We start from the raw sequence: 26,965 nt of genomic DNA on the forward strand, positions 1-26,965 counted from the left end.
CAAAATGGTAAAACTGAGCTAAAACAAGCTGCTGACAGCGTTCTAGTGGTGGGGAGCACTGCAAAGTTCACCAGTACGGGGAAATGCAAACATCAGTTCTCCTGTATATCCTCTAATTGCATGAGGTATTACTCCATTATTGACAAAACTACTCATTCAGAAGCCGAAAAAAGTACCAAATTCTCATTTGTTATACCTCAAACTCTGGATTAAAGGTGAAGAGGAATGTCTCTCCAGTGCCATAAAAGCCATCGCTGACCTTAAAGGGCTCAGATGCCAACGCACCAAACACCTGAAGTTAAAAAAAAAAGAAAAAAAGATCAAGAGAGAAGATTCTTGAAACTGATTAGCACCATAACTGTGTGCTACTGTAGTGTGCTTCTTGAGTCTGGGAGCGTACCTGGCCGTCGCTGTCTTTAATGACCAGGAGCACCGGGGTGTCCTGGGCCTGCATGGATCTGTACAGTGTCTTAATGCTCATGCCATGCTTTGCTGTGCCAAAGACCAGCGTCCATGGGTACCCAATGGTCCGTGGAGGGAGATTCTTGGCAAGCTGTGTGTGTGGAAAATAAATTAAAAAAAATACAGAGACGGAGAAAGGAGGAAAAAAAAAATAGGAAGAAAATGAAACACAGAAAGGCCACAGCCACCAATGCTCAATTACATCTGCGGTGACCTTTTAACACTCTGTCGTTTAAAGAAGAGTAACAGGGCTCAAAACAGCGAGAGCCGTCTCAAGAGAAAGAGAGGCCCAGCGCTCCCTGAGAGAGCTCGCTGCCCTGCTGCTGACTGACTCAGGGATTAACAGTGGCTGTGGTGCATGGGGGAGATAATGCTGACAAGGCGCCGGAGGAGCAGTACAAGTTATGTCTCATTTTAATAGACAGATAAAACAGACACTGACTAAAACATGGAATTAAAGTGACAACTTTTTACTGCTATATAGAACAAGGACCTTTAAGTGTTCTGTTCACGCTCAAACAATTCATCAGTCCCTTTTGGCGTTTTTCTGGTTGGATCAGCACTTGCTCCAGTGGTGGAGCTGGAGCTGTCAGACAACTCAGCTCACCTCTGTGCTGCTTTGAGCCAAGCCCGGGCTCTGAGCTCTGTCCTCAGGGTGATTAAAGGAAGCTGCATATTGGCACTCTATTGGTTAATAAGCCAGGTGGGACTAATTTGGAGCACTACGTGTGTTTTAACTCGCAATGCCTGCAAGGCACACAGTGTACCTCACAACAACATGAAAGGTTAGTGACTTGGAGGTCTGCTTCATGCGTTTCTCTTTCATCTTTAGCACAGCTTATTTCCAATTCTTTGGATTGGCAGTATTAACAAGCCAAATCTATTTGAATTCATCCAGAACATAATAAATGAAAGAAAACATGTTGATTCCTGCCTTAAATGAGTAAACTATCCAGTTTGCATGTTTCATTGCCTGATCTAAGGACACATGAGATGACTTACATACTGACAACTCTGTCACTGTCCTGAGTGGTTGTTGTCCTGAGATCAGAATTTTTAAGTTAGACCAACATGAAATTTTTCACTAGTCTGTTACTACAGCTTAATCATCAATTTGTAAAAAGAAACATGCTTAAAAAAAAAATTACTATGCAAAGTAAGAGCAAACTATGGTTATTTATTTTTTTGTTTTGGCTCTCCTGTAAAGTTGGCAAAATGTAACTTACGCCCCTTTGGCTCCAAGCCCTCGATATGTTTTCATGACAGACTGCAAGTAACAAAGTGCCCAAAGATACAATTTAAAATGTATTCTTTGCCAAGTTGTCTGCGTAGACAACACTGGATCATCCCGAGTTAGGTACTTCATGCTTTAATGATTCATAGGTCAGTGTTAAATAGTTGAACAAACTCCACATCTCAGTATTACTTTCAGATTCTTATTAATATAGAGAGAAATAACTATTTTAATCAGTTGTGGCTGGTAGAAACCTGTGCAAATGTTACCTTATGTCCATGGTGGAAAAAAGGCAATTTAAGAGACAAATATGCATTTTAAAATCATCATAAATCAAAACTGTAGTAGACCAGCAGGTATATTTTAAAGCTTTGATGTTAGTCTTAACCTTTAGTTTGCACTACCTGACAGAGCTGTTTTTTTTAAAACCTGAATGGATAGGACTCTTTGTGATGACATCATAAACACTGGCTGGGGTTGTCCCAGGGGTATCTTATGAATGAATTTTACATGCTAGATTTCTAGTCCGTCATATGACACAGGCTTCTCTTGTCGATTTAAAGACTAAGTATAAAATGTTCACTTTTTAAAAATTATAATCATACCATAAGATGAAAAAAAACATTGATAAATTTAAAATTTTCCCGTTGTGTCTGTAGCAAAACCTCCAAGCCTACTGGGTTATAGTAAAAACAAGGAACCAATTTATTCATGTGCCTATTATGTTCAATTTCAATATACACTAGACAGTAAGGACTATTTTCAGCAATGGACACAACTGAGCATTAACAGTAACAGAGCAGTAAACATAACGCTAACATGAAATAAACTACAGTGTCAATGTTCATTATAACAAAGGAACAGGACACCCAATGCAGCCTCTAGATAACAAAAGAGGAACAAGCATGTATTCATTGTTTGTTTAGGCTATTGTGGGATTTGTTAAATTTAGTGTGCCGCCCAGTCTGTTGTATGTCAAGGCTGCATGAGATCAGTTTTTTTTGCAGCAGCATTTACCTTCTCTATCTGGTCGGCCTCCAGGAGTTCGCTGGGTTCTCTGAGGTTGGGTTTGAACATTTCGGGCTCCAGCTCCGTTTTGACGGTGCCATGTTTGGAGTTCACCTCTTCCTTGGTGGTAATCTACAAGCACAAATACATGTTAGAGATGCAGCGACAAGAAGCGGCTGAACTTCCAAAAAAGCAATAATTCTGGATGCATTCAATTATAACTACTGCCTTCCACTGACTATTTTTCATATCAGAGTACTGATATGACTGGTTTAACTAGTCAGACTATCTACAGCAGTAACTTCCAACAGACTGTAACTGCAATCTGCTGGGGCTACACAAAGTGAGACAAGTATAAAAAAAAAAGTAGAGCTAGAAAACCAATTCCATAACACAAAATAAGTCCAGCTACACAGACTGGGCGATAGGGGTAAGGCGGGGAAAATAGCTTTTACCCATAGCTCAACCTCACTAACAAAATTTACATTTTTCCTCCATTTGGGGCTTTTCAATCTAGCAGCTGTCCTGGCAAAATTACAAAGGAAGTGTTTTCTAGCAACACACTGATAATCCAACAATGTGATGATGACAGCTGAATATCTTCCTGCCACACTCTGATGCCAGATGACTAGGATCAGTTTGGCACAAGTGGGAGAAGCACTGCAGAGACACTGTCTGGGAGAGAAGAATGCTAAGTGAATAGGAAATCAACCCAGTGGATATACTGCACCCCCATGTTTGACATTTTCTCTGTCCAGTGGACTGTTTGGGTTATTTATCTTTCTCGATAACAGCGACCGACTGTGGAACACATCGCCACTGGTACCTGGGATGCTATCATATTTCAGTCCTCATTCAAATAAGGCCTGCCTGCATTGTCCTTAGAAATCATTCATCCTGTCAGGGGAGTCTTACTTTAACCCTTCATCTCTTTGTTCTGTAGTCCTTTGACATCTCTTGATCAGTCCTTAGGCAGGCCACACTCTTTACATTCAGCTCATTTGGGTAGTAAAGGCAATTTCTCTTTCAGGAAAAAGTTCTACAATAAAACCCATCTCTGCATGTCCTATATGCAATCTGCATATCCATTCAGAGCTAGCACGACTGATCTAGTGGAATGAAGACTAAAAATGTTCACTGAGTCTAAAAAGAAGCCTGACACACGAAGATAAGGCTGCTGTGACGTGAAAACCTCATCACTACAAACATCCTGCCTGTAATGGAGTGATAAAAACTATTTTCAGTTGACTGCTCAACTAGTTATTGCCACTGTTTGGAGACTAACAAGCTTTGAACAGTGTTCGTGAGCTGAAATTCATAAACTTATGTTTATTTAAAGCAACGGGGGCATCAGCAACAGGAAGAGCAGCAACAGCAGCAGCAGCAGCTAAAGCCTTCAGTGGGGAGTTGGTGAAGCAGATTTGGGCAGAGTAGAGAAAGAGGGGCGGCAGACAGGGTTTGGTCAGGGCACCTGGAGTCGTTTGCAGAGCGAGCGCAGATCTTCGCTGTTTAGCGCTTCGATCCGACGGTGGTACTCCGTCAAAGACACTACCTGGTAGTACAAAAACAGGAACAGGTGGAACATAAAACTCTGCCACTTCTAATGCTGGCCATGGGGAGAAAAGATTGAGTGTTGGAAGTCAATGTACGCTCTAATTTAACACTCCTCTTAGAAGGTGGATGTTGGAGGTTTGAATAAACAAACCGTTAAGCAATGTTTACTTTGGGTAAAAGAGGAGGGGATGGAGTCTCTCAGAGCACTCAGCCGTTTTGCATGTTTGTGTAATGTAATCAACAAGGTTTCCTATTAGAAGATGGATTTGGTTATACTAAACATGAACGTGGACGAAACAACGCTGCGCTGGAAAGCAAAGCACGAGCAAGACAGCAAGAGAGAGAGAGAGAGCAAGAAGGCTCGTAAAAAATAGACAAGATTTTGACGTGTGAACATACAGCAATAACAACAACAAAAACAGCTGTAGTCTGTTGCAACGCTCTCCTCTAGGAACAACAATCCAAACTACAACTCAGACAGAGCAACACAACACAATGACCTACTAAGCATGGCTTCATTCCAACATGGTTCCACCCCACGCTGTTGCATACTCCACAGAGAGCTGCTGCCTCTAATAGTCCACTGAGTCTCAGCAGAGGGAAGAAACTCGTGTGTGAGATCACAGACACACGCACAGTCATAAACACAGATCTCTCTTACAGTCATAAACACCGTGAGGGCCTTTTTTCATTAATTTTTCACACAGCTTAGATAATCCACTCATCCTGTTGCTACAAGTGTAAATAACTTTTCTAGCCTCAATAATGCAGCAGGAGTGGTAAAGGGCAGTCCTCATCAAACATTCACGTGCAGCTGAAGGCACTTTTCTAAGGTTCACCCTGGAAACGCGTGAGCTAGCAGCACGTTAGCTCTGGAGGGGCTGCCATAATCACTCTCTGGTGAGTAAAATGATGACCCTGAGCAATCAATGTCATGAAAAAAAAATGCGAATGAGACCAGAGTGATAAGAGCAGTGTAATGAAACAGGGGGCTAACTGGCAGCCAGCAGAAAGGTTTATCTATGATAACTGAGGAAAGAAAATGTCATGTAATGTAACTTTAAATAAACTGCTGTATGACTACAGAGCTGCCACCTGGAAACTTTCACACCGCGCACATCATCAGTGCCAAGAGGGCAGACAGCGGAGATGAGCTCTGTCCTCACTGCCAAACACTTTAACACCGGTCACTGAACTACACCGGGTCAGGCTAAAGGGCTAGCAGGCTAGTTAGCTTCGCTAGCGGCATGCTAACAACAACAACAACAACAACAAGAGAACACAGGAATATTCACGGGTGTGGACAAAACATGAAGAAAACAACATACACAGGTGTACTTAGGGGTCAGCTGCTTCTCTTGCTCCTTCGCCCTTCTAGAAAACATTTCCTGCAGGACTGGGCGAGGTTAACGCTGGAAAGTCACATTACACATCCTCTAAGTTCTCCCAGTGCAGCCCCGAGTTGGTATAAAGCCTGGCAGCCCGCTTGACTAAAATAGAAACATTTTTTTTCCAAAGGGGTCTCGACTCCGTATGAGTTGAGTCACACCGCCAATATCCAATAAGAACGCGGGACGGGAGGGTACCCAGGTTCCTATTGGATAAAAACTGATGATCCCATCCCCTAGCCGACAAAATTTAAAGGTACAGTACAGCAATATTTCACGAGGTATACTACGATATTTTGAAGATTTCTGAGTGACAATAAAAAGAAAGTATTAAAGCATAAACCTTACATTTAAAACGAATAAAATTAAACGTAAAGCTGCTTTGGACGTTTGTTTTGTCAGTTTTGCATGAAAACAAATACAAAACTATGAGTAAAACATCTATAAAAACACTCCATGAAAAAGAGGTTGCTTTAAACTCACAGCTCAGGTTCCTATTTACCGATTCTGTAATGGATCGTGTAGCCTCTGTTTGCCAGAAGCCCAGGGAGAAACAAATCAGTCCACTTTGTTTCCTACATCATTTATTTACATTCAAAGTTAAATGCACCCCCATGTATCAAATTCTTCACATAATGAATGCATCCTTTCATTATCCACAGGCTTGTATAAAGTAGAGGCCACACTGAACTGCCCATGCAGTGCAGAAATGTAAATGAGAAACTCTCCTCTATACTTTCTAGTATCACTTCTGTAAATCTAGAAAAAGACACTATGAGAAGTACATTTTTACAAAGAAGGAAGGACTCACATCTGTGCCACTTTTTTTTAGGGGGAGATTTTTTTTCACAACTCAAAAAGCATGAGCAACTCATAATGGTGTTTTTGCCATTCAGGAAAAGACGTTGCGAAGGCCAACAAACAGGAGTGACAGTCACACAACATGTGGTGAAATTACAATACGGCGACTGAGAATAAACAATTACACAAACATGCAAAACACTTTGGTTGGAAGTTCAGAGAAGCGCCATTTCCAAGCAAAGCAAGTGTTCAACACATCTTAAAGAATTTACATGTGATAGAAAATTGACACAAAAAATTTACAATTAAACCAAGAAATATGCAGTGGTACACAAAGGTGCAAAATATAGAAGGCAAATACAAAACTGAGGCTCAACGAGTACACATTTCAAATGAGAGAGCACATTACGTTTACACTATGCATTGCATAATGAAAGCAAATCAACATTATTTAACACTTAATTTAACATATAACAATAAACATAACAATTATACCATATAAGATTGCTTGTTTCACAGGATATGGATTAAACCACAGTGGAGAACCGCACTTAATCCATGTCCACTAGGCTTGTGACAACACAACATGTGCACTTGTAGCAAAGGGAGGAAACAGTTTCAGCTGCAGTGACCTTACCTCCCACTCCTTGACATTGAGGTCGGTGATGGCCTCGTCCTCATTTGCTTCTGTCACCTCATTCTTCTTGACAACCATAAACCCAGGCTCTTGTGCAATCCCTCTGACCCCCTCACCATACATGTCTGGGCTCCACTGCTTGAAGAATACATACAGGTGATCTGATCTGCAAGGAACAATGAACACAACATTCACATTTTATCATCCTATATAGCGAATGTGTCTGCTAACAGTTGCTTATTGACATATTACAGTGACAGTGCAAGACTAGCATTTATTTGAAGTCATGTTTCTAGATCTAAATCTAACATTCACTCTCCTTTGAACTTCTTTTTTAGTATCCGCCATCTTCAGTTAGCAGCAAACTGTCTTGATAGCTGAGAGCTATTAGACTGAACCAAAACACTAAAGTTACAGAGCACAAAAAAAAAAAGCAAAAAAAGCAAAACAACTTAAAGAGATAAGAGAACCTGCAGAGATGCAGAATTTTTCATGAGCTTGTCACGTCAGGTAATCCAACATGGTCCACTCACAATAGACAGAACAGCTTTAAATATAAACACAAGTAGTCAGGGACTAAAAACAGGGATCTCAGTGGTAAGCTCTCCCAACAATGTGACAACCACTGTGCGCCCTACCCACTCATGCTGATCAGTGACATAACAGAAAAGGAAGCCACTTCATGTCAACCGTGCAAACAATTCAAGATAAAATACGACTTAAACTTATTTCATAAAACATGAAGAAGTCACAAACAAAAACAGAACACAGCCGGCGTTGTGCACTGCTCACGTTGGTAGACATGAAAGAGCTGTGGCAGAGACACGCCGCTGAGCTAACTTCAGTGCCACGGTTGCGTATGGCTCATTCAATACCCTCCTTTTCTTCCCACAGTTATGCCAGGACACTTAAAGACACATCATCCAGGTCACAGCACATCTGGGTCAAGCTACAAAGAGACTAGTGGTGTATAATGAAAAGGACCGTTGGCGGTTGTTGTCGTTAATACAAAAGGTTTATGACTGCACACTTTTCCCACACACTTTAGCGTGACTGAAAAAATAGTTAGTGGCATGTATTTTTTTTTTACTAGTTTGAATCTGCCATATCCATGAGAACAACGAGCATCACAGTAAACTTGTTGCTATCAGGTGGGAAACAGTGTAGCTAAGTAACCTGTGCATTAAAAAAAAAAGAAACCCAAAATAACAACAAGGCTTTAACAGGCAAGATATCACAAATTCATAGTAAATAATAATGGCAGGAGACTTTCTGCACTCAAGACACTCAACACAATGCATAATGAGGCATTTATGGTACCATGACTAAATAAAAAGGACATGCCTGTTTGTCTGATTCAAATGTGATTAGCAGCCTGGAAGAGTGCCACATGTGTTACTGCAGTAAAAACTATTAACACATACTCAGAACACAAGTAGTTCTGTGCAGTATTTTTATCTCTACTTTAAAAAGGACACTCAAAATATCCAGAAACCAGTGACTGCTGTGTCCAGCTTGTTCGAGATCTGGCTCGAAAGCATTTTTTAAAAAAAGAAAAGTGACGTATTAAATTAAACTGTTAGTGCAATTGGGATTAACACATCAAATAAACATATTACAAGGACTTGGACTGGAAGCACGTAGTTTATTGTGATGTCTCTTTCCAGTGTGAAGAGCTCTAATGTAATTATGACTACTGCTGACTTGGCAGCTGTACAACCCAGACCGATCTTGGAAAAACGCATCAACAAGCCAAGGCTATTTTCAGTTGATGTGAAGCGTTACAGATTTCGGGTCAGAAAAAGTTCATGAACACATTTGTGGGCGAAATGTATTCTGAGAACAGAAATCACGGGCTTCTGGAAAGAACGCACAGCAAACTGCTTTAGAAGACAATCGGTTGCGTGTGTGCCCCTGTGTTTCCCTGCAGAGGGAATAAATAATTCATCATCTCACTGTCTGGCTCAGGCGGCACAAGGAAACGGGCATAAGCCACAGTGGGAGTTGGACCTGATGCTGAATGCATGTTTGATTGCTTTCAAATATTAAAGGCACTGGAGGTGAGGTGGCTCAGCTATTGTGGTTTGTTAGGGATATAATAGGATCATACAGGCTCACTTTACATTGTTTCTATCTCAAATACTCCAGCATTAGCTACAGGACAGGTGTACAATTCTAAAGCAAACCTCATAAACTTGTATTCAAACACATTCTGCTCAGGAGTAGCAGGAGGTGTAGCAGTGGTACTGACCTTTCCTGCGGCACAGCAAACCAGTACTCATGCTTCTTGCCCAGCTGGGCGTACTGCTGCATGGAGGCGCTGGCGTTGGAAACAAATGTCTTCTTCATGGGCTTCCCCACTCGCAGACACAGGAACTTGTGAGAGCGGTGCTTCCGCCTCTCAGCGGACCCTGTACCTGGACAAGGAAGTGATCACATGGTCATAGGAGCATAAACATCTGGTCCTGCATGGCTAAATGACTGTATCAAAGGAACAGCTTAGAGACTAATGATCCTGGCTCTCACTCTTTAATCAGGTTTTTAAATAGATCAACTTAAAAAGAAATGTCATAGTGAGAGTGAGAATCAGGCCACTCAGGCTTAGTTAAATATTCTGTATCCAATGACATCTTACAACAAACTGCAGCTGCTCGACTAGGTTGCGCACTCTTCTTATTAACTGCTTTATTTATGTGACCTAGTTTTCTGTCTTTTATTTACTGGCTACTTCAGATGGCATTAGTCATTTTGTGGCAGAAACACAACAGATGACAGAATCAAATAGAGTATAATTGATAGTGGCACTGGGTCTTCTGCCCATGGTGCATTATAAGGTTACAGCCCCTGTACGCTGAATGAGAAGGGCCAGTGTAATATGATATTACACTGGCACCTGCTCCTGACTGGACATGTAACTGGGAATTGATGCATTTTTCAGATGCATGAATCTGATATTGAATCTGCTTGTTTTGGTAGCTGCTGCTGTTACTTGTGTGGGCTGTGCTAATGCACAGAGAATAAAGGGCAGCCCTGCTGAGATGCCCGTGAATTAGAACCGTTTCTGCAGCTCAGCTCTCTGTGTGACAATAATTGCCAGGGAGAAAATGGTAAATCTCTCTCCCACCGTCTCGCTCGCCGTCCTCTTGGGGAGAGAAATCTGTTCAAAATCACAACTACGAGTTCAGCCGGAGTGGGTTATGTGGACACGTGTGACTCAGTGAGCGAGGCAGACTGAGACAGACTGTCAGATAACAAGGCTGCTGCAGTTTTTCAACTGATAATTGTGTACATTTTACAATCCATTTTCCAAATCACAGATGATTTATTGGGAGGAACTCCGAGCTCTTAATGCAGTCCCTGACCAGCATATTGCTGGAGCTACCGTAGGTGATCCATCACGGTGAACCCTCAGCTGCCTTTATAAAGTTACACACAGTCAAGCACTGCATTTGCAAGCTGTCTTAAAATGAAACCTGAAAGAGAAACAATAAGCCAGCACAGATACTTTAAAAATCATGATGTGTAGTCACGAGTTCTTGCATTAGAGTGGCTCCCGTTGAGCTGCCTGCACTCAAGACAATAATGTAAAATAAAAGCAACAATTTGTTTACTGTGAAGGCGAGGACACCATAATGAAACAAATGGAAACCAGCGGCTGCCTGGAAGGTCAGGCGAAAACTAAAAAGAGTGGGTAGTAATGTTATGTATTTCACTTCTTCAAGGCTGTTTTGGGCTGCACTTTATTATTCGGCTGGCATTTGTGGCCTGAGAAATAGATATTTTCTGTTGTGAGGAGACTTGAGTGTATGGACCTGGAAATTTAGCTTTTTATGGAACTAGGTACTTCAGACTTTACTTGGGATAAAAAAAAAAAAATCAGTTTTTTTAACAATTATGCTTTATTTTGATGTGTTTTTAGTATTTTTTTTAAATAAAGAGGCCATATTTAATTTCTTTAAATTTTGAATATCAGACAATTTATGAAATTACAAGTACCATTAAAGCATTTTTTTTCATTTGCCAGATGGTTTTTAAGTTATCAAAAGGTATTTATGATGTTTGATATTAAGTGTAAAAACATCAGTAACCTAACGTATGATGCTTTTGTCGTGCCGCTGAACACAAATGTGTTTATTTCTCCTTGTGGAATTTGTCTAAATGCACATGAAAGCAAAACTAGAGAAGGAGGTGAAAATAAATAACAGCTCTCTGAATGCTATCTCAAAAAGCGTTTTGATGTTGGTTTAATCGTCGCCGTGTTTCCCCTTTGGGGGGCAGGTGTGTTTGTGGCATTGTGGCGTTTGATAGGCTTTAGCTTATCACCAAGAGGAGTGGCCCAGACCACCAAAGCCAGAGATCAAAGAGCTGAATAAAGCCCCATAAAACCCGGCTAGCTCCGCCAAGCTGATAGCAACACAGACGATGCCATTTCCCTTCGTTTTTATATTCCAATTATTAGCATCAAGGCAGAGCTGAAAGGGAAAGGTTATCAGGAGCTAACACGAGAGAAGCGATTCAGAGGCAGTCAGAGAGCAGACAAACTCACTTTGATAGCCCCCCCCTCCCCAAAAAAAAAATATGGATGTAGAGGTGCAGCTAAAAGACACCATGAGGCCAGATTCATCACTTGAAATGTCTTGCAGCTGCAACCTCAGGTAGAAATGATACGTTTCCTAACTGTAACTCAGCAAGTGTGTTTACCCTCTGCAGAGTTCTGCACACCGTCCTTTTGCGTCTGCTCTGCGTTCTCCTTCTCCTCCTTGCCTTGTTGCATAGTGTCCGTTTGGGAGGGATCTGTGCCCTGATTGGCATCCACCTGTGGACTGGCTGAGACAGAGGTGGTGTCTGTGGCACCAGTGGTGGCTGAGCTTTGGGACCCTGGGCGAGAGGTGCTGCGGCTGGGACCCTGGGCCTGGCTAGTGCTGCTGCTGGTGGTGGTAGTGGGTGTGCTTGGTGGCTTCTCTACGCTGTGTTGCTTGGATCCCATGGGGGACTGGCTATCGTTTTCTGTGGCAGTATCTGGTGGATTGTCCACTGCTTTTGCCACCGCGGGTTCATCCGGCTGGCTGATTGAGCCACGGGCACTGCCTGTGGTCTGGGAGCTGGCAGTCTCCACCTGGGTGATGGTTTGCACAGACTCTGTGGAAGCGCCGGAGGACTTGTCTAAGCGGAGATCCTCACTGGATGCTTGCTCCTCCTCCCGAATGGGGGACAGCTCTGACTCAGTGAAGACATCTTCGGAGAAGGAACCCTCTGTGCTGCGTGGGGCTGTGCTGCCACTATCATTGGTCCCAGGCTCCCTCAGACGCTGGTCTGGTTCCTTCTGCTGTGAGGGATGTCTCTCTACTGGCAGGGGCTCCAGGTCACTAGAAACATTAGAAAGACAATTAGACTGTTCATACATGCAGGTTTAGGGATCAAATGTACTAATGATTGAGGCTGTAACTCAGCTGCATAGTAAATTCTTCGTGGCGATATTGCATTAAACTGATGTGTTTCTGTTACTTTGTTCACCATATTTATATCAGCTCATTGCATAGAAATTCTGCAGACCCGTGGTTAATTATCAGCCACATCCCTAATACCAAACTATATTTAATTTCACTGTACAAGGAAATAAACTGGTGTGAATAAAAATGCTCTGTGTCTTGTTTTTGAAAAGAGGTCAAGCACAAACAGACGAAACACTCGTGTGCAGTATAACCGGCACAGTCTGCAGAAACCCATCCTGCAGGCACTTGTTGCTCAGCTGCGTAGAAGAGAGGGCAGAGAGAGAGGAGACAGGCCACAGCTGAGAAAACAGCTGGGCCTGGCAGAAAAACCTGCCATTTGCCAGCACAACAACTGCTCCATGGGCAACAATCAACCAGCTAAATACAGCTCTGCCCAGACCCTGCTACCACTAGAGGCCATGTGGAAAAAAAAAATAGCTCAACATCGTTCATAATGCTGCAAAATATTTATCACTTGGCTTGAGCAACACTGAAACAACCAAAGTAAAGCAAAAAAACAACAAAAAAACAGATTAATCTGTGGGAGGAAAAACAAGTGAATCCTCTCAAGTGGCTGCTTCCTCCTGCATAAAGAGGTGAGCAATCACAATGTAGGAGGGCAAAGGCACACTTCATTAACCCCGCTGTAATTGCCGTTTCCTTTTTATTTTGGCGTGTAGGGGGAAGGAATTAAACTGTCGGTTGGCTGCTGATGCAATCTGACTATGGGCGCAGCAGAGAAAAACATTGATTACAGCAAGGTTGCTGCATTTCTGTCAAGGTAAAAGTAAGAGACGGATGCGTGGAAGCTATTAACACCACGTAAATGAATCGGGATTCATGTAGGAGTAAATCAGAGTTAGAAGCCAGCGCTGGCATTTATGGCTGCATATACTTTAAATAAAGACATATGCAGTCAAGAAGTCATCTTCTAGTACAACACAGCCTGTGCATACAGTATATCTTTGTTTCCTCTTACTCTGGGACAGTCTCTCTGATCTTGGGCTCAGTGATCTCCTTGCAGATGGCGGCAGACTGCACTTCCTCTAGAGGACACATGATGCCGTACTCCTCGCACCCATGGGCCTGTACCAGGGGGTCCATGCGATGAGGGTCGAACATGATGTTGTTGGGCGTCACCAACAACACCCCACTCACCGCACCCTGAAAGCAACACAGGAAAAAAAAAAAAAAAAAAAAAAAAGAGATGTGGACGAGGAACACTGAGATCCATCATACACTTTTTTTATACATTAAAAAAGAACCACTTAGCATGTTATCCAGCACGAAAGATAATCAAAAAGCACTCTGCTATACAAACAACTGGAGGCCGAATCCATTTCAGACCACAAATGTCCTAAATCAAGTAGAATTATTGACTGCCAGCGCTGACCACTTCAGTGCTTTCATTTGGTACCTGGGAGTGAATCAGCAGCGGTTCGATACAATGGATCTGTGTGTGTGTGTGACAGGCTGTGTGTATTTCACACCTACTGACCAGTGGGTGTGGGTGTTTTTAAAGGTGAAATTTTTCTTCTCTGCTCTTCGGTTGTTTTTATTCACCACTAATGTCACAGCTCAATTTAGCTAGAAAACTGCAGACAGAATTTAAATTGGCCCCATCACGTTTCAAACAGAGGCCTGTAGCTTATGTTTGAGATCACGTCATGCAAACTGCCACCTACTGGCCAATCAATTCTCTGGAAAGCTGCATCAGCAGACCTGGAACCTTTTGCTATGGTATGCAGATAGGAAGGGAAGGGTCTGTAGTTTCTAGAGACTGTCTAAGGTTTATGTTCTTTCCCTGATGAGTATCTATAAGAAATACAGATTATTAAGAGCAACTTCATTTTTTTCCTGCTGGAATTTTAAAGTAATTTTTTTGTTCTACAAGCCTTCACATAGTGATATAATCCTAAAACAGAGTAGCTAAACTTTGTACTTTGACCTTTGACCTTATACATAATTTCCAAGTAAGCCTACTTACTGGTTCGCTTTATGTTTTTTTTTTACATCACCAGAGCTGGAGGTGAATAACAAAAGGCAGTCTTACACACACACACACCATAAAAACACATTTAAGGAACACAATAATTTAACAAAACGCTCAAGTTGTCGTTATAATCAGATCTTCCCAGTGTTGCCAATGTTCTTTATATTTTTCTAATGTTACAATTATGCCTGTTGATAACTACCTTTCATGTGACTGCTTTGCCTGATTGCCGATGTTAGGGGTAAGGGAACGCAGATGATGAACAGATATTCTGGATATGTAAGACTTGCTTTGCAATGCAGACCCCAGAAGACAAAGAAGACATAACCACACCATTTTACCATACTGGGGACCTTTTAAGATCTTAAATGTAGAAAACACAATTTACAACCCTTCAAGGAGCTGCGAGCTCCCTGGTTATAGACCTTCTGAGCAACATTAGCCATTATCAGCTGAATTAAACTACAGTGAGCAGGAGAGACACTTCACTTAATGTGCTGCTCTACAGGGTTATTCATATCTGCCCACACATGTGCCCACAACATCAGTATTTTCTGTACTTTTTTATATCCTTTTAATATAATTCCTGTTTTTTATGTTGGCAATAATACTAATACTAATATTAATACTAATACTACCGTATTTTTCGGACTATACGTCGCTCCGGAGTATAGGTCGCACCAGCCAAAAAATGCATAATAAAGAAGAAAAAACATATATAGGTCGCACTGGACTATAAGTCGCACTTTTTTGGGGGGGGGGGGGGGGGGGGGGGGGGTTGATAGAATCCGAGACTCAGAGCACAAATTCCATCTTGAACGGCAATTTAAAATAATAATGGATTAAAGAACAGGACGAACACGGTTACACCTACGTTATGCTAACGTAGCACATTCAGCTACATGACGCACAACGAACACGTGTTCGGTATTGTAACGTTGTAAACACACTTCCAAAGTCGGCGATATTCACAACAAAGGTCGTCTTTATTAACAGAAAAACGGCTGCTGTAGGCCACAGCCACGCCAACCACAACTACAACAGCGGAACAGCAACACACACACACAGGCAAGCTCTCGGTCTTTTTCTCTCTCTCCATGCTGCCTTCACGAACCTCCCGAACAGTCCGAAATCCCACAACATCAACACGCTCTCTAACTAAGAGAATCGCTACAGTATGTTAACGTAACATTAAGTTATTCAGATAACCATAGCATAAAGAACATACTAACAAGTTAACCAAACCATCAATCCATTGAATTCTTCATCCTCGGTGTCACTTCTAAACAATTCCGTACACTCCGTAGACGAAGCGCCGCTTCCTCTTCTGTGTCGCGTTAAGGGCTCGACACACGGGGAGCGACGTCGCTCGCTCTCCATTCATTTCCTATGGAGCTTGTGCGATGAGGCGACAATCGCTTGCCCTCCTCCAGCTAAGCGACCGGCGACATTCGTGCATGTGAAATTTCGAGCTCGTACACGTAGACGTGCACACGCGACCAGGCGACGCGACACAACAAAGTTGGAAAATGTTCTACTTTTGTCGCTGTCGCGTGGCACTAAACCAATCAGCAAGAGTTTCATTGACTGACCAATGAGCGAAGAGTATGCTACACGCTGCAGTCTGCAACCACTTTCAGCAGGAAGGAAAGCATCGTTTTAGCTGTGTTTGACTTTTCCTATATTATATGACATTTCACGCAGTGATTATCGAGTTAAACATAAAAGGCAGCCATATGAGAACGTGTTGGTGCAAGACTAACGTTAAACAGACGGATAGAGAGGACTTTTGTGCTAATATAGGATGAACCCGAGGTTGTCTTTTTCTTTTGTAGAGGAGCCTTAACAGCAAGATTTCTGTCAGTTCAAATAAAATCTTCAGACTCCTCATGTTTATTGCCGTGTCTGACACGGACTGCTTTTAAAATGTCTAAATCCCTCCAGTTTCATAACCAATCACATTTCTTGGAGACGAGTGACGTAAGAGCGCGATTCGCAAAGCTGCCGTCGCTATCGCGTCCCGTGTGTCCGGTTTCACCCCAGTGGCGATGCGACCCATTCGTCGCTGTCGTTTGTCGCTCCCCGTGTGTCGAGCCCATTAGTCAGACTCGTCGTCAGCTGCAGTTCCAATTATTCCAGCCTTTCTGAATCCCAACAGGATGGTTTGTCACTGAAGCCCATGTTTTCTTGATCCATCCAATGACTTCCAGGAAAGTTGGGTGGCGCATTCTCCCAGTTGCCGTTAAGCTGTGCTCTCCATCCACTGCGCCCACAGGTTACGCAAGACTGCCTTAAAGCTGCAGTTCACGGAGATGTCAAGTGGCTGGAGTATTTTGGTTCATGTGTTATAAATGTCACATATACGTCGCTCCGGAGTATAGGTCGCACCCCCAGCCAAACTATGAAAAAAAGTGCGACTTATACTCCGGAAAATACGGTAATACTACATGGCAACAACCTGGAAAGATGTAAAAAAAAAAGCAAAAGTATTTGGTGTAATGATTCTGATATTGTTGAGGTTATTAAGAAGGGCACAGTAAAAGAATATAATAAATGCAGAGGCTTACAGACATAATTGTGTATTTATCTGATTCTGGTGTGCACAATTGAAGGATTGGATGTTATCTTTAGTTTCTTCTTGTATAATTCTGAATTGTTGGCTTAAACTCTCAAAAAAAAAAGCACTTGACCTTTGCACTGAGTAACTGCACAATGGTGGTAAATAACAGCTTCACTGAACATTATTTTTCTTTCAACTTGTCTAATACTTTGACATTTTCAGCATTTTTTTTCCTGAAGTATTGACCTACTGCATGTGGCAGTTTGCATATTTAACTTGATTCTTCTCACCAGCTCAACCCACTTCGGTCCTCTTGCTTCCTGTTTATGCTTTTGCTGACAGCAGTTTTCCGTCGTCTGTCACTTGTCAACACTTTTAAATACACGTGTGTTATAAACTCATATCTTACCTTGCCATCAGTGATGTACTTGCAGTTGATCTTGAGGAACTTCTCTGTGAGGGCTTCTTCCTCCTCGGAGGTGGATGACACCACTCTGGACTGGCGCAGGGCTGAGAACACTGGAGGGTGAACGGCTTCTGGTCTGGGGGGGCCATCAGATTCCTGGAGGAAAGATGGGTGGTGATATGAAGGGGAAATAGCATGCTAATGTTAGACTGCTTTGATAATACTTGAATATCATGTGAACTTAATGCAGAACTCTTCTGTGTTAGTAACAACTGCAAAGTTCTGGGACTGAAAGACAGCTAAAGCCAACTTGGAAGTGCCAAAACACTGCAGTTCCTGGAGTGTCCACTTGTGGCTGGCTCCAAAAGTGAGTCAATCCCCATAGACTTTTATGGGAAAATAAATTTACAGTATTGCAAACTATGTTTACAGTCTAGTTAAAAAAAAAGGGTTTGTCCTGATTGTTTCCCACTTTATAAACACTGTATGGTGGGTGAATTTTTTTTTATTTTTAGAATTCATCTGTTTAAATTGTATTAAGGCTTAAAGTTAGGGGCGTGACTACTTTGATGGGCAGATGTGCCAACACAAAGTGCTGTAGCTGATAGCACTATCCATGGAGGGACACACAGACCTCTACAGGCTAGGCAATAGCACCCTGTTCCATTAGGTATCACAATGAAATCCGTGGACTCATTGGCAGACCCTACAGTTCTGCAGTGGGTCCTGGGTTCCTCTTGGTGCACAACAATGCCCGGCCTCATGAGGTGAGAATATGCAGGCAGTTCCTGGAGGACAAAGGAATTGATACTATGGACCGGCCCCCATGCTCGCCTGACCTAAATCCAATAGAACACCCCTGGGACATTATGCTTCAGTCCATCCGTTGCACCTCAGCTTGTCCAGGAGCTCAGTGATGCCCTGGTCCAGATCTGGGAGGAGATCCCCCAAGACACCATCTGTTGTCTCATTAGGAGTCCCGACGATGTCAGGCATGCATAAAACCACGTGGAGGCCATACAAACTACTGAGAACCATTTTGAGTTGCTGCAGTGAAATTTCAGATAAATGGACTGCTGCATCATTTTTTTACTTTCTCAGGGTGTCTTTGAATTCAGCCCTCTGTAGGATGATAGTTTTCCATTAAATGATGTGGCATCCTTTCATTCCCATTACACACATTACCCAGACCATATCAGTTTAGATATCCGGCATGATTTTTTTTCCCTTTGAGATCTGATGTGTTTTCAAAGGGTTCCTTTAATTTTTTTGAGCAGTGTATAAAGCTATGATTGGTAACAATAAATCATACAGAGATAAGAAACGTGGCACAAATACAGTTTTTTTTTTTAGCCAGGACTGAATGACTGACTCTAAAACTAACTACAACAAAACTATAAAGCTGTATTCCACTTCATCTTGGCGTAATAATATTGTCTAAATCTCTAAATAGGTTTTAACCAAGGAGACCATAAATAATGAACTGGAGAACAGGCATAGCTTGCTTCACTTGGTAATGGTGTAACTAATCTGTGCTACATTTAATCAAACTAATGTGTTTGAGTCTCTAAATGTATTATCTATATATAAACAGATATTTTTCTGCAGAGCGGGATGATCAGGTTAAAAGAAACCCAGTGATGAGTCAAAAGAATGCGCCTCCTGTGTGCCTCAGCTTCACAGTGGTAATTATCTGAAAAACATCCATATGAGACCAGAGCTTTAATTTAACCTGATGTTTAGTTAGTGTAATTTGATTAGAGACTAACATGCCCTTGAGTTAAAGGTGGTTATGGGAGCTTACTTTTGCATAGTGGAGTGCAGTTACATAGAGGGTTTAGAGAGGCTCTAATTTTATTTATAAATAGATGGCAAAACCTTCAAATTGCCCTCATATGATATAAAATCCGCTTTCAGCTCTTAGCCACGGACTGATTGTCAGAGTGGGCCTTCCACCTCTACTAGAAAAGAGCAGCTGTGTTTTGAGCCTCTTTACAATTCAGCATTTCTAAGTTGTCACTTGTCTATCTGCAGTCGTCTTTGAACTCTCTGTCATCTTTCTGGTGCCTGTGTGCAGTGGTTTTGCTATCTGTCACAAGTAGTTTTACATCCATTTATAAAATGATTCTGTGTATCTTTGCATCCTTTGATTCATTCATTTTATTAAAACAAATGCTAAAAATCAGACAATATGGAAGTTTGGCCCAGGGCTGAGTGGAGCCTGTGCACAGTCGGCTTGTTTAGGGATCCATAAATGACTCCAATACTCATCACCTTCTCCACAACAACTTCTTTACTTGTCTGATTAAGCCGAGGCAGTTCATGTGTTAAACAAGTCTACGAGTTTGTCTGAGCATGTGTACTGGTGCATGAGAAGTAGAAAGTTATCATATGTGCAGTGGAAAGTAAACTGAAATTACCGGGTCTTAGAAAAACAAGGCATCAAACATATATTTCAACCTATACCTGCGTCCTCCGTCCATCCCTGGCTATAATAAACAAGCACAGATGAAATATCTGTGAAATCATCTTTAATGAACATAAAGGCAGAGCTTTAATGACCACCAGATATGTTGGGCAATACGTTAATGAAGCATTTGCAGACATGCAGATACAATTTAAAAAAAATACATTTCCTCATAATTGCACTTTTTTTCTGCAGCCTGCCAGATGGCACACAACCAAGAAGGAATTTAAATTAGATCTCAACTACACTGTTCCTTTATACAGTCCAATAACATATACATTATAAGGCAATTTTATTACTGTTGTTTATTATACCATGTGCGTTTCGGACCAGAAACACAGGGTGAGGTGGGAGTCAGCCAGCGGCCTGTTGCCATGCAGTGACTGAGCCACGGGGAGAGAGTAACTAAGTCTGTCTACAGGGGCAACTGTTAGTCTGATTACCGCATATTATTGCTGCAGGATGGACTGTCTGAGGCACTGAATGACTGCTGCAAGAGTATCCAGAAACAGGAGATGAGGAAAGACATAAAAGCAGAAACAGCAGCAGGTGCTGTCAAGAAATAAAAAGACAAGAAGGTAAAGAAAGCTAAAGGCAATGAAAGGGCGTGATTGGAGTGAGGACAAAGAACAAAAAGGAAGAGCTGGACAGTGAGGAGTGTGTGGGAGTTATCATCGAGGCTCGATTCTGACCACGAGGGGAGGGCGTCAAGAGCCAGTGGCGAAGTGAAGAGCAATGAAGAGCTACAGTAGCAGTGAAGGGCTTAGAAGAAGAGCGCCCAAGCCTGGAACAACTGTCTGCTGTCCTCTTGACACCCACCCCCACACCTCCCCCTCTCCGTCTCCCGGTGCAGTCGACAAACAGCCTGCAGCTACTGACCCACACCAACACAAGCAGCCCAGACACTGGCAGCCAGGGGAAGGCTGAGGGGGCCGGTCAATCTGTTACAGCCAAAACAAGTGTCTCTGAAAGAGGAGAGGACGAGAGGGACCTAAAAATGTAAAACAGAGATAAGGAGTAGAGATCGAAGCTGGAAATAAAGAACAACACAAAAAAACAACAATTACATCAGATTCTCTGATCCGTGGGAGCATCTACTGTAGAATTTAAGATCTGAGGCCCAGCTGCTGAAATGGAGGGAAAATGCGTGGAAATTTAACCAGCGTGTCATCCACTTCAACTCAACACACCTACACCCACAAAACTGCACTTTTCGCTCCACTTTTCAGGCAAGTCACTTCCTAGTGACTCATTCAAGCTGGCCTTCCTGTTTCAGGGTTAAATACGAAAAGAAGAGGAGGCTTTCCCACTAAAATAAAACAGGCTGGCTAGAACACACCTGTGTGCACACACAGCATGCACCTGCACTAAAATGAGCAGATGCAGGTGTCAAAATACGTCCTCCTGCACAGAAATGCTCAAAACAAACAATCTCACATGGCCCATCATTAGATCTGGCATGTCTCAAAAAGGGGTGTTATGTGTTGGTAACAGAATTAACACCCATCACACATCCCACACGGTCCACATGAGAGAAGAACGCGAAGGCATGCTTGCTGTCCATCAGCTGAGAGCAGTTGCTCACACGGCAAGGTGACAGATAATTTGTCTTTCTGGTAATTTGCCAAATGCTAGCTTCTTAAAGACAAACAACAAACAAACAAATAAATAAAAACATAAATGTTTGATAATCCTATGAAATACTAAACAGTTGTTTGTTGTTTGCTGGTGTGAGGTTGACTGCTGCGAAATTAAGCATGACTATTTTTTTTTCTCCTGCTTACAAATCTGTCCAGTGATTGTTATTACATCAGGAAACCATCATGTGACCTAAGCATCCAATCATGTTTGAGCACATGATGGTTTCTTGATGTAACCAAACTGCCAACTTCTCCTTCTTCCCTGTGGTTCCTCCATGACTACCTGCGCTGCTCACTCCTTCCTGCAGCATGCTGCTACTGGCTTCTTGTTCTGCTTTCTCCTCCAACGCCCCACCTCCAGCTGTCTGCTTCCTTATAAACAAAAACTTGTGATAGCACCTCTTACTTTGTAAAATGCATTCCTCCATGATATACAGCAAGCATATGGCCTGCAAGGATACTACAGTGAAAGTACACCCTCTTTCCATTCTACGGTTTTGGGACATTTAGTATGATTCAACAAAAACTAAGGCAAAAATGCAAAAGTTGTGCATGAAAAAATAAACACACTGTCACTGCCTCTCGGTCCACCTCTATAAATGCAGGAGCTTTGGCGGTTTGCTGCTCTGGAGCATTCAGGTGTGTGTTAACACAATGCCAAGGAGGAAAGACATCAGCAAAGATCTTACAGAAGCAATTATTGCTGCCCATGTATCTAGGAAGGGTTATAAGATCATTTGCAAACAATTTAAAGTCCATAATTTGAGATAGTGAGAAAAAAATATTCATAATTGGAAAACAGCTGCCAATCTGTCCAGTAGTGGGCAGATTGGCCCAAGAGCTACATCTCAGACTGTGCAGGCCTCAGTTAGCATGTTAAATGTTGAAGTTCATGACAGCGCAATTAAAAAAAAAAAAGACTGAACAAGTTGGATGGGTTGACAGGAGAAAGCCTTCTCTCTATAAAGAACATGGCAGCACAGCCTAGGTTTGAAAAGCTGTATCTGAACAATCCAGAAGACTTCTGGAACAATGTCCTTTGAACAGACAAGACCAAAGTGGAGTTGTTTGGCCATAATACACAGCACCAGCATCAGCACATATGTCAAGCACGGTGGTGGAGGCATGATGATTTGGGCTTGTTCTGCAGCCACAGGACCTGATCACCCTGCAGTCGTTGAGTCGATTATGAACTCCTTTGTATACCAAAATATTTTAGAGTTAAATGTGAGTCCATCTGTGTGGCAGCTAAAGCTTGGCCCAAACTGGGTCATGCAACAGGACAATGATCCCAAACAGAAGCAAATCTACAACAGAATGACTGAAAGAGAAAAGAATCAAGCTGCTGCAGTCAAAGTCCAGACCTCAACCTGACTGAAATGCTGTGGTGGGACCTTTAGAGAGCTGTGTGTAAATGAACTCAATGAACTGAAGCAACATTATGGAGAAGCTTTGGATATTTAACTATTATTATACTATTTACATGTTACCTTCAGCTAGCAAATCCAGCCGAAGAGCCATTATTTTTTTAGAATTACTTTTAGAAATTGCTTCAAATAATAACCCATTAGTTTGAGCTTTTCCACTCTTCTACTATTTGCTAACAATTTTAGCTATTTATCAAATAAATTTAGCTTTTAAATAATTTGCCTCATATTTTTAGCCAGGCCCGGTTCTAGCCCACTGTAGTTGGGTGGGCAGACTGAATATATATATATATATATATATATATATATATATATATATGACACAAAATATTAGGCTATATTTGTTTGTTTTTGGGGGGGTTGAATACAGCCCTAGTAGACACAAAGATATACATATACCCTCTCCATTTATCTGGGTTTCAGACATCACAGAAAGTACACAGATTTGTGACCTTCTGTGGCTGGAATATACTTTTTTTTCTTTTATTATTATTATTTTTGTTTTTTTATTATACAACAGTACAACAGAAAGAGAACAGCAACTGCAAAAAATGCAAAATGTGAAAAACTGCAGAATCAGTCTTCTGTTTTTTTGGGCAAACTCTGTGACAAATTCATTCGGGAAGCAGAAACATGCATCCCGAGCCACAGAGTATTCCAGCCGAGGTCTAGTGCGATACCACGCCGGCTGAATGAGCGGAACGTATTGGCGAAGGCACGTTTGTGGATAGTTAGCTAGCACTGGCTGTGTGGGCACAGTGCTATTCAGGTTCGCAACGGTAGGACCTGGCGCTGAAACGGCCAGAGGAAGGACCTGCTTTGGGTCTGGGGATATGGCTAGAGTAGGACTAGCATCAGGGGTGCTTGTGCTATTACATGCAGAGAAACTAGTCAGCAGATTGTCTGCTGATCGGACAGAGGAGGAGACGGAGCAGGTAACCCGCTCAGGGGGAGCTATTTCAGCACGGGCAGCAGCGGGACGGGAGCTGGCGGGGAAACTCCAGGGCTAGACTTACTGATAGACGTGATACATGCTCATGGTAAAAAGAAGTAAAAATATTAACATGGAAACTAGAGTGTGACCCAGATTAAGGAAAAGCACGAAACGAGGGGGTGCAGCCCTGAATCAGAGTGTGAGAAAGTCAAAGTGTGGAAATAAAAACTATTGTAGGCGTGGCTTGATGGGAGGACCTTTCGCTGCCCGCAGGCTGTATGGGAGGTTTTGATTGGGTGGGCAAGAATCAGATTTGGGTGGGCTGAGCCCACCCTTGTCCTATGCTACCGCCGGCCCCGTTTTTAGCTAGCTATTTAAACTTTTTACCAAAATATAGCTGTTTCGAGCATCAGCAGACACAGCTAGCCCAGCCATGCCTATTATCTCATGGACCTGTCACTGCTAAAAAGCTCATCTTTTTGCAAAAAGAGAGGGAAGGGAAACACATTTTTTTTTTTTTGATAAAATGTATGAAAACATGTCTCTTCTCAATAAAAACATTTTAAACTATATATATATATATATATATATATATATATATATATATATATATATATATATATATATATATATATACACACACACATATATAATATAGCTGTTTCAGGCACGTAGCTTCGCTCTGCTTACAGCTTAATATGTGGATATAGATTTTTAAATTACATCACTTTTTTTTTTCCTTTCAGGGAAGTTGAAGTTGTATTTTCAGGTTCCTCAGGTCACTCCTTCTACATACGCACTGAGGCAGACTCACCTGTGAACTTGCTAAGAAAGTGCAGCTCTGAGATCAGTACAGTTTTACCTCACATAACTGTACTGAATATTGCTTTTCTGCTTTTATTCTCTAATATACGACCAGTATTTGTTCTGCACTGGTCTCTAAGGCATCCAATATTTTCTCAGCAGGTGAGGTGAGGGGTGATACTAACCTCACCGGCCTCTTTATTACATCCCATATTAACCCTCGGCTTCTTACCAGAACACTAAGGCAAGGCAACAGACAGCAAGGAAGGAAAAAGGGAGAACTCAGACAACCTCAGAGAGAAATCCTATAAAGAAGACAAACAGACTTTCATTGACTGTATTTGACGTGCCTGTGTCCCGGAGTGACCAGATTCCAGCCTGAGTCTTGAAAACAGGATTTTTTTTTTTCCCCTTTCTGGATATATGACATCAAAGGGAAGAGAAAGAGCACAGTGCAGCACGGTGGACCGGCTGTTGCGCTGAAAATCCAAAGATGAAAGACGTGCTGTGCTGGCCTTAGACTGTGAGTAACATCTGAGGGGGGGTGGCAATGCAGAATAGGGAAGAGTGTCGAACTGGATACAGAGGAAAGAAAAAGCTGAGGTAAGAAAAGGGTAGCCGGGGGGTGGGGGTGGGGGGCTGATGTGGTGACCAGGACCTCATCTGAGGGTTTCAGGGAGGTGGATGTAGGGTGGTAAATCTCCTCTACAGGAAGCTCACAGTGATGCTGGGGACAGGAGGTGGGTGTAACAGTGTTAGATGACACGCGTGGTGGGGCTAACACAAATCAATATTCTTTTAGTTTCAAAACCAGTATTTCTCTTCTCACCCATAATGGGGAAAAACAACAAGAGGCTGTGGCTACTATAAAAATGGCCTCGATCCTGGCCATAGCGACACAGTAAGGACAGAGGCTGTATTGATGAACATACTGATCCACATGCAAAGGAAGGAAATCTGCAGGTTTCACATGGCTTTGACCTTGACGGTGACACATGGTGCAAGCAAAAGAAAATCAACCCACAGCTCCACCTTGTGGGCATGGCTGTGTTCTGCAAAAGAGAGCACACAATAGTTGCCTGAAGCCAGAAATCCTCAAGTACAAGCCGTACCGTTGTTTGTACTATCCATTAGTGCAGTCTTTGCTGTAGCACCAGTGAGCTAATATAATGAATCTATCAGCATAAAATCTCAAGATTGGTGCTAAAATATAGCAGGAGTAGAAGGTGCTGGGTTTTCAGAGATAGAACCAGATAAATAGGTAACCTAAACTGGTTTTACTTCCTCCAACGCTAATTTTAGATCATGTCCCAGTGGAAGAGGAAGGAAGCAAGGAGGGAGGTAAAACTGTTGCCAAAAGAGGAAGACACAGAGAAGGTCACAGTAGTAGCTGTACCACCAGGGTGAGTAAGCATGTGTGTGTGTGTGTGTGTGTGTGTGTGTGTCAGTGCGAGCATGAGGAAGGTCTGGAAAGGATAAAGAAGGCACGCCTGCCCACACAGATGACCAGAGAGCAACTGTGCCAGTGAACTAGTGGCTGCCAAATAATCCAACGACAATAAGACAGCCAGTCAGAAAGTCAGCCAGCTAACCATGCACACATGCACGCTTGCTTGCTTGCACGCAGGCAGACAAACCCAACCAGTCAGGCAGCCAATGATCCATGCCTGCAAGATATGTTACTTTCTGCTGCCAATACCAGTAGGCCAGCAGGCAGACCGGGAGCACGAAGACTCTTCAGAGCTACCTTCTCTGGCCTTTAGCTCCATCAGAGAAACACTAAACAATCTAACTGGATGATAAAAACTTTTACCTTGCTCACTGAAGCATGGGCGGTGTTGTTAAACAAGCACATTAAACCATATGATGGATTCACATTTCACTGCAGATACTCTATAGACTTTTGATGTGATACCTGTTATAAATAACCCCTCTTTTCTCCTCCGCTCTTAAAATGGAAAATGAAGGCTGTTCACTCGGCAGACTTGCTCAGTTTTTGTCCTTTACAGTATCTGACAGGACAAAACTGAGAAACAATAAACAATCTAAATATCTGAGTCTACCTTTACCTCAGCCTCCATGAAGCATGGATGCTAACAATGAATGGGTGAAACACTGCCTGAAGCCATGTGCACCAACAGACATACGGTACCAGTCA

At 42.4% G+C, this 26,965-nt stretch overlaps 1 protein-coding gene across 1 annotated transcript in view; it reads right to left on the bottom strand.

Annotated features, from left to right (window-relative positions):
• Positions 1–26,965, bottom strand: part of oxr1a (oxidation resistance 1a) — a 120,939-nt gene that overhangs the window by 1,705 nt on the left and 92,269 nt on the right. Inside the window, 9 exon segments of the mRNA XM_030748959.1 lie at positions 197–292; positions 401–553; positions 2,714–2,836; positions 4,176–4,256; positions 7,085–7,250; positions 9,336–9,501; positions 11,786–12,450; positions 13,556–13,740; positions 17,539–17,691. Coding sequence (XP_030604819.1) covers positions 197–292; positions 401–553; positions 2,714–2,836; positions 4,176–4,256; positions 7,085–7,250; positions 9,336–9,501; positions 11,786–12,450; positions 13,556–13,740; positions 17,539–17,691 — 1,788 coding nt within the window.

The sequence above is a fragment of the Archocentrus centrarchus genome, chromosome 16 (genome assembly GCF_007364275.1).
Source record: "Archocentrus centrarchus isolate MPI-CPG fArcCen1 chromosome 16, fArcCen1, whole genome shotgun sequence".
Taxonomy (NCBI): Eukaryota; Metazoa; Chordata; class Actinopteri; order Cichliformes; family Cichlidae; genus Archocentrus; species Archocentrus centrarchus.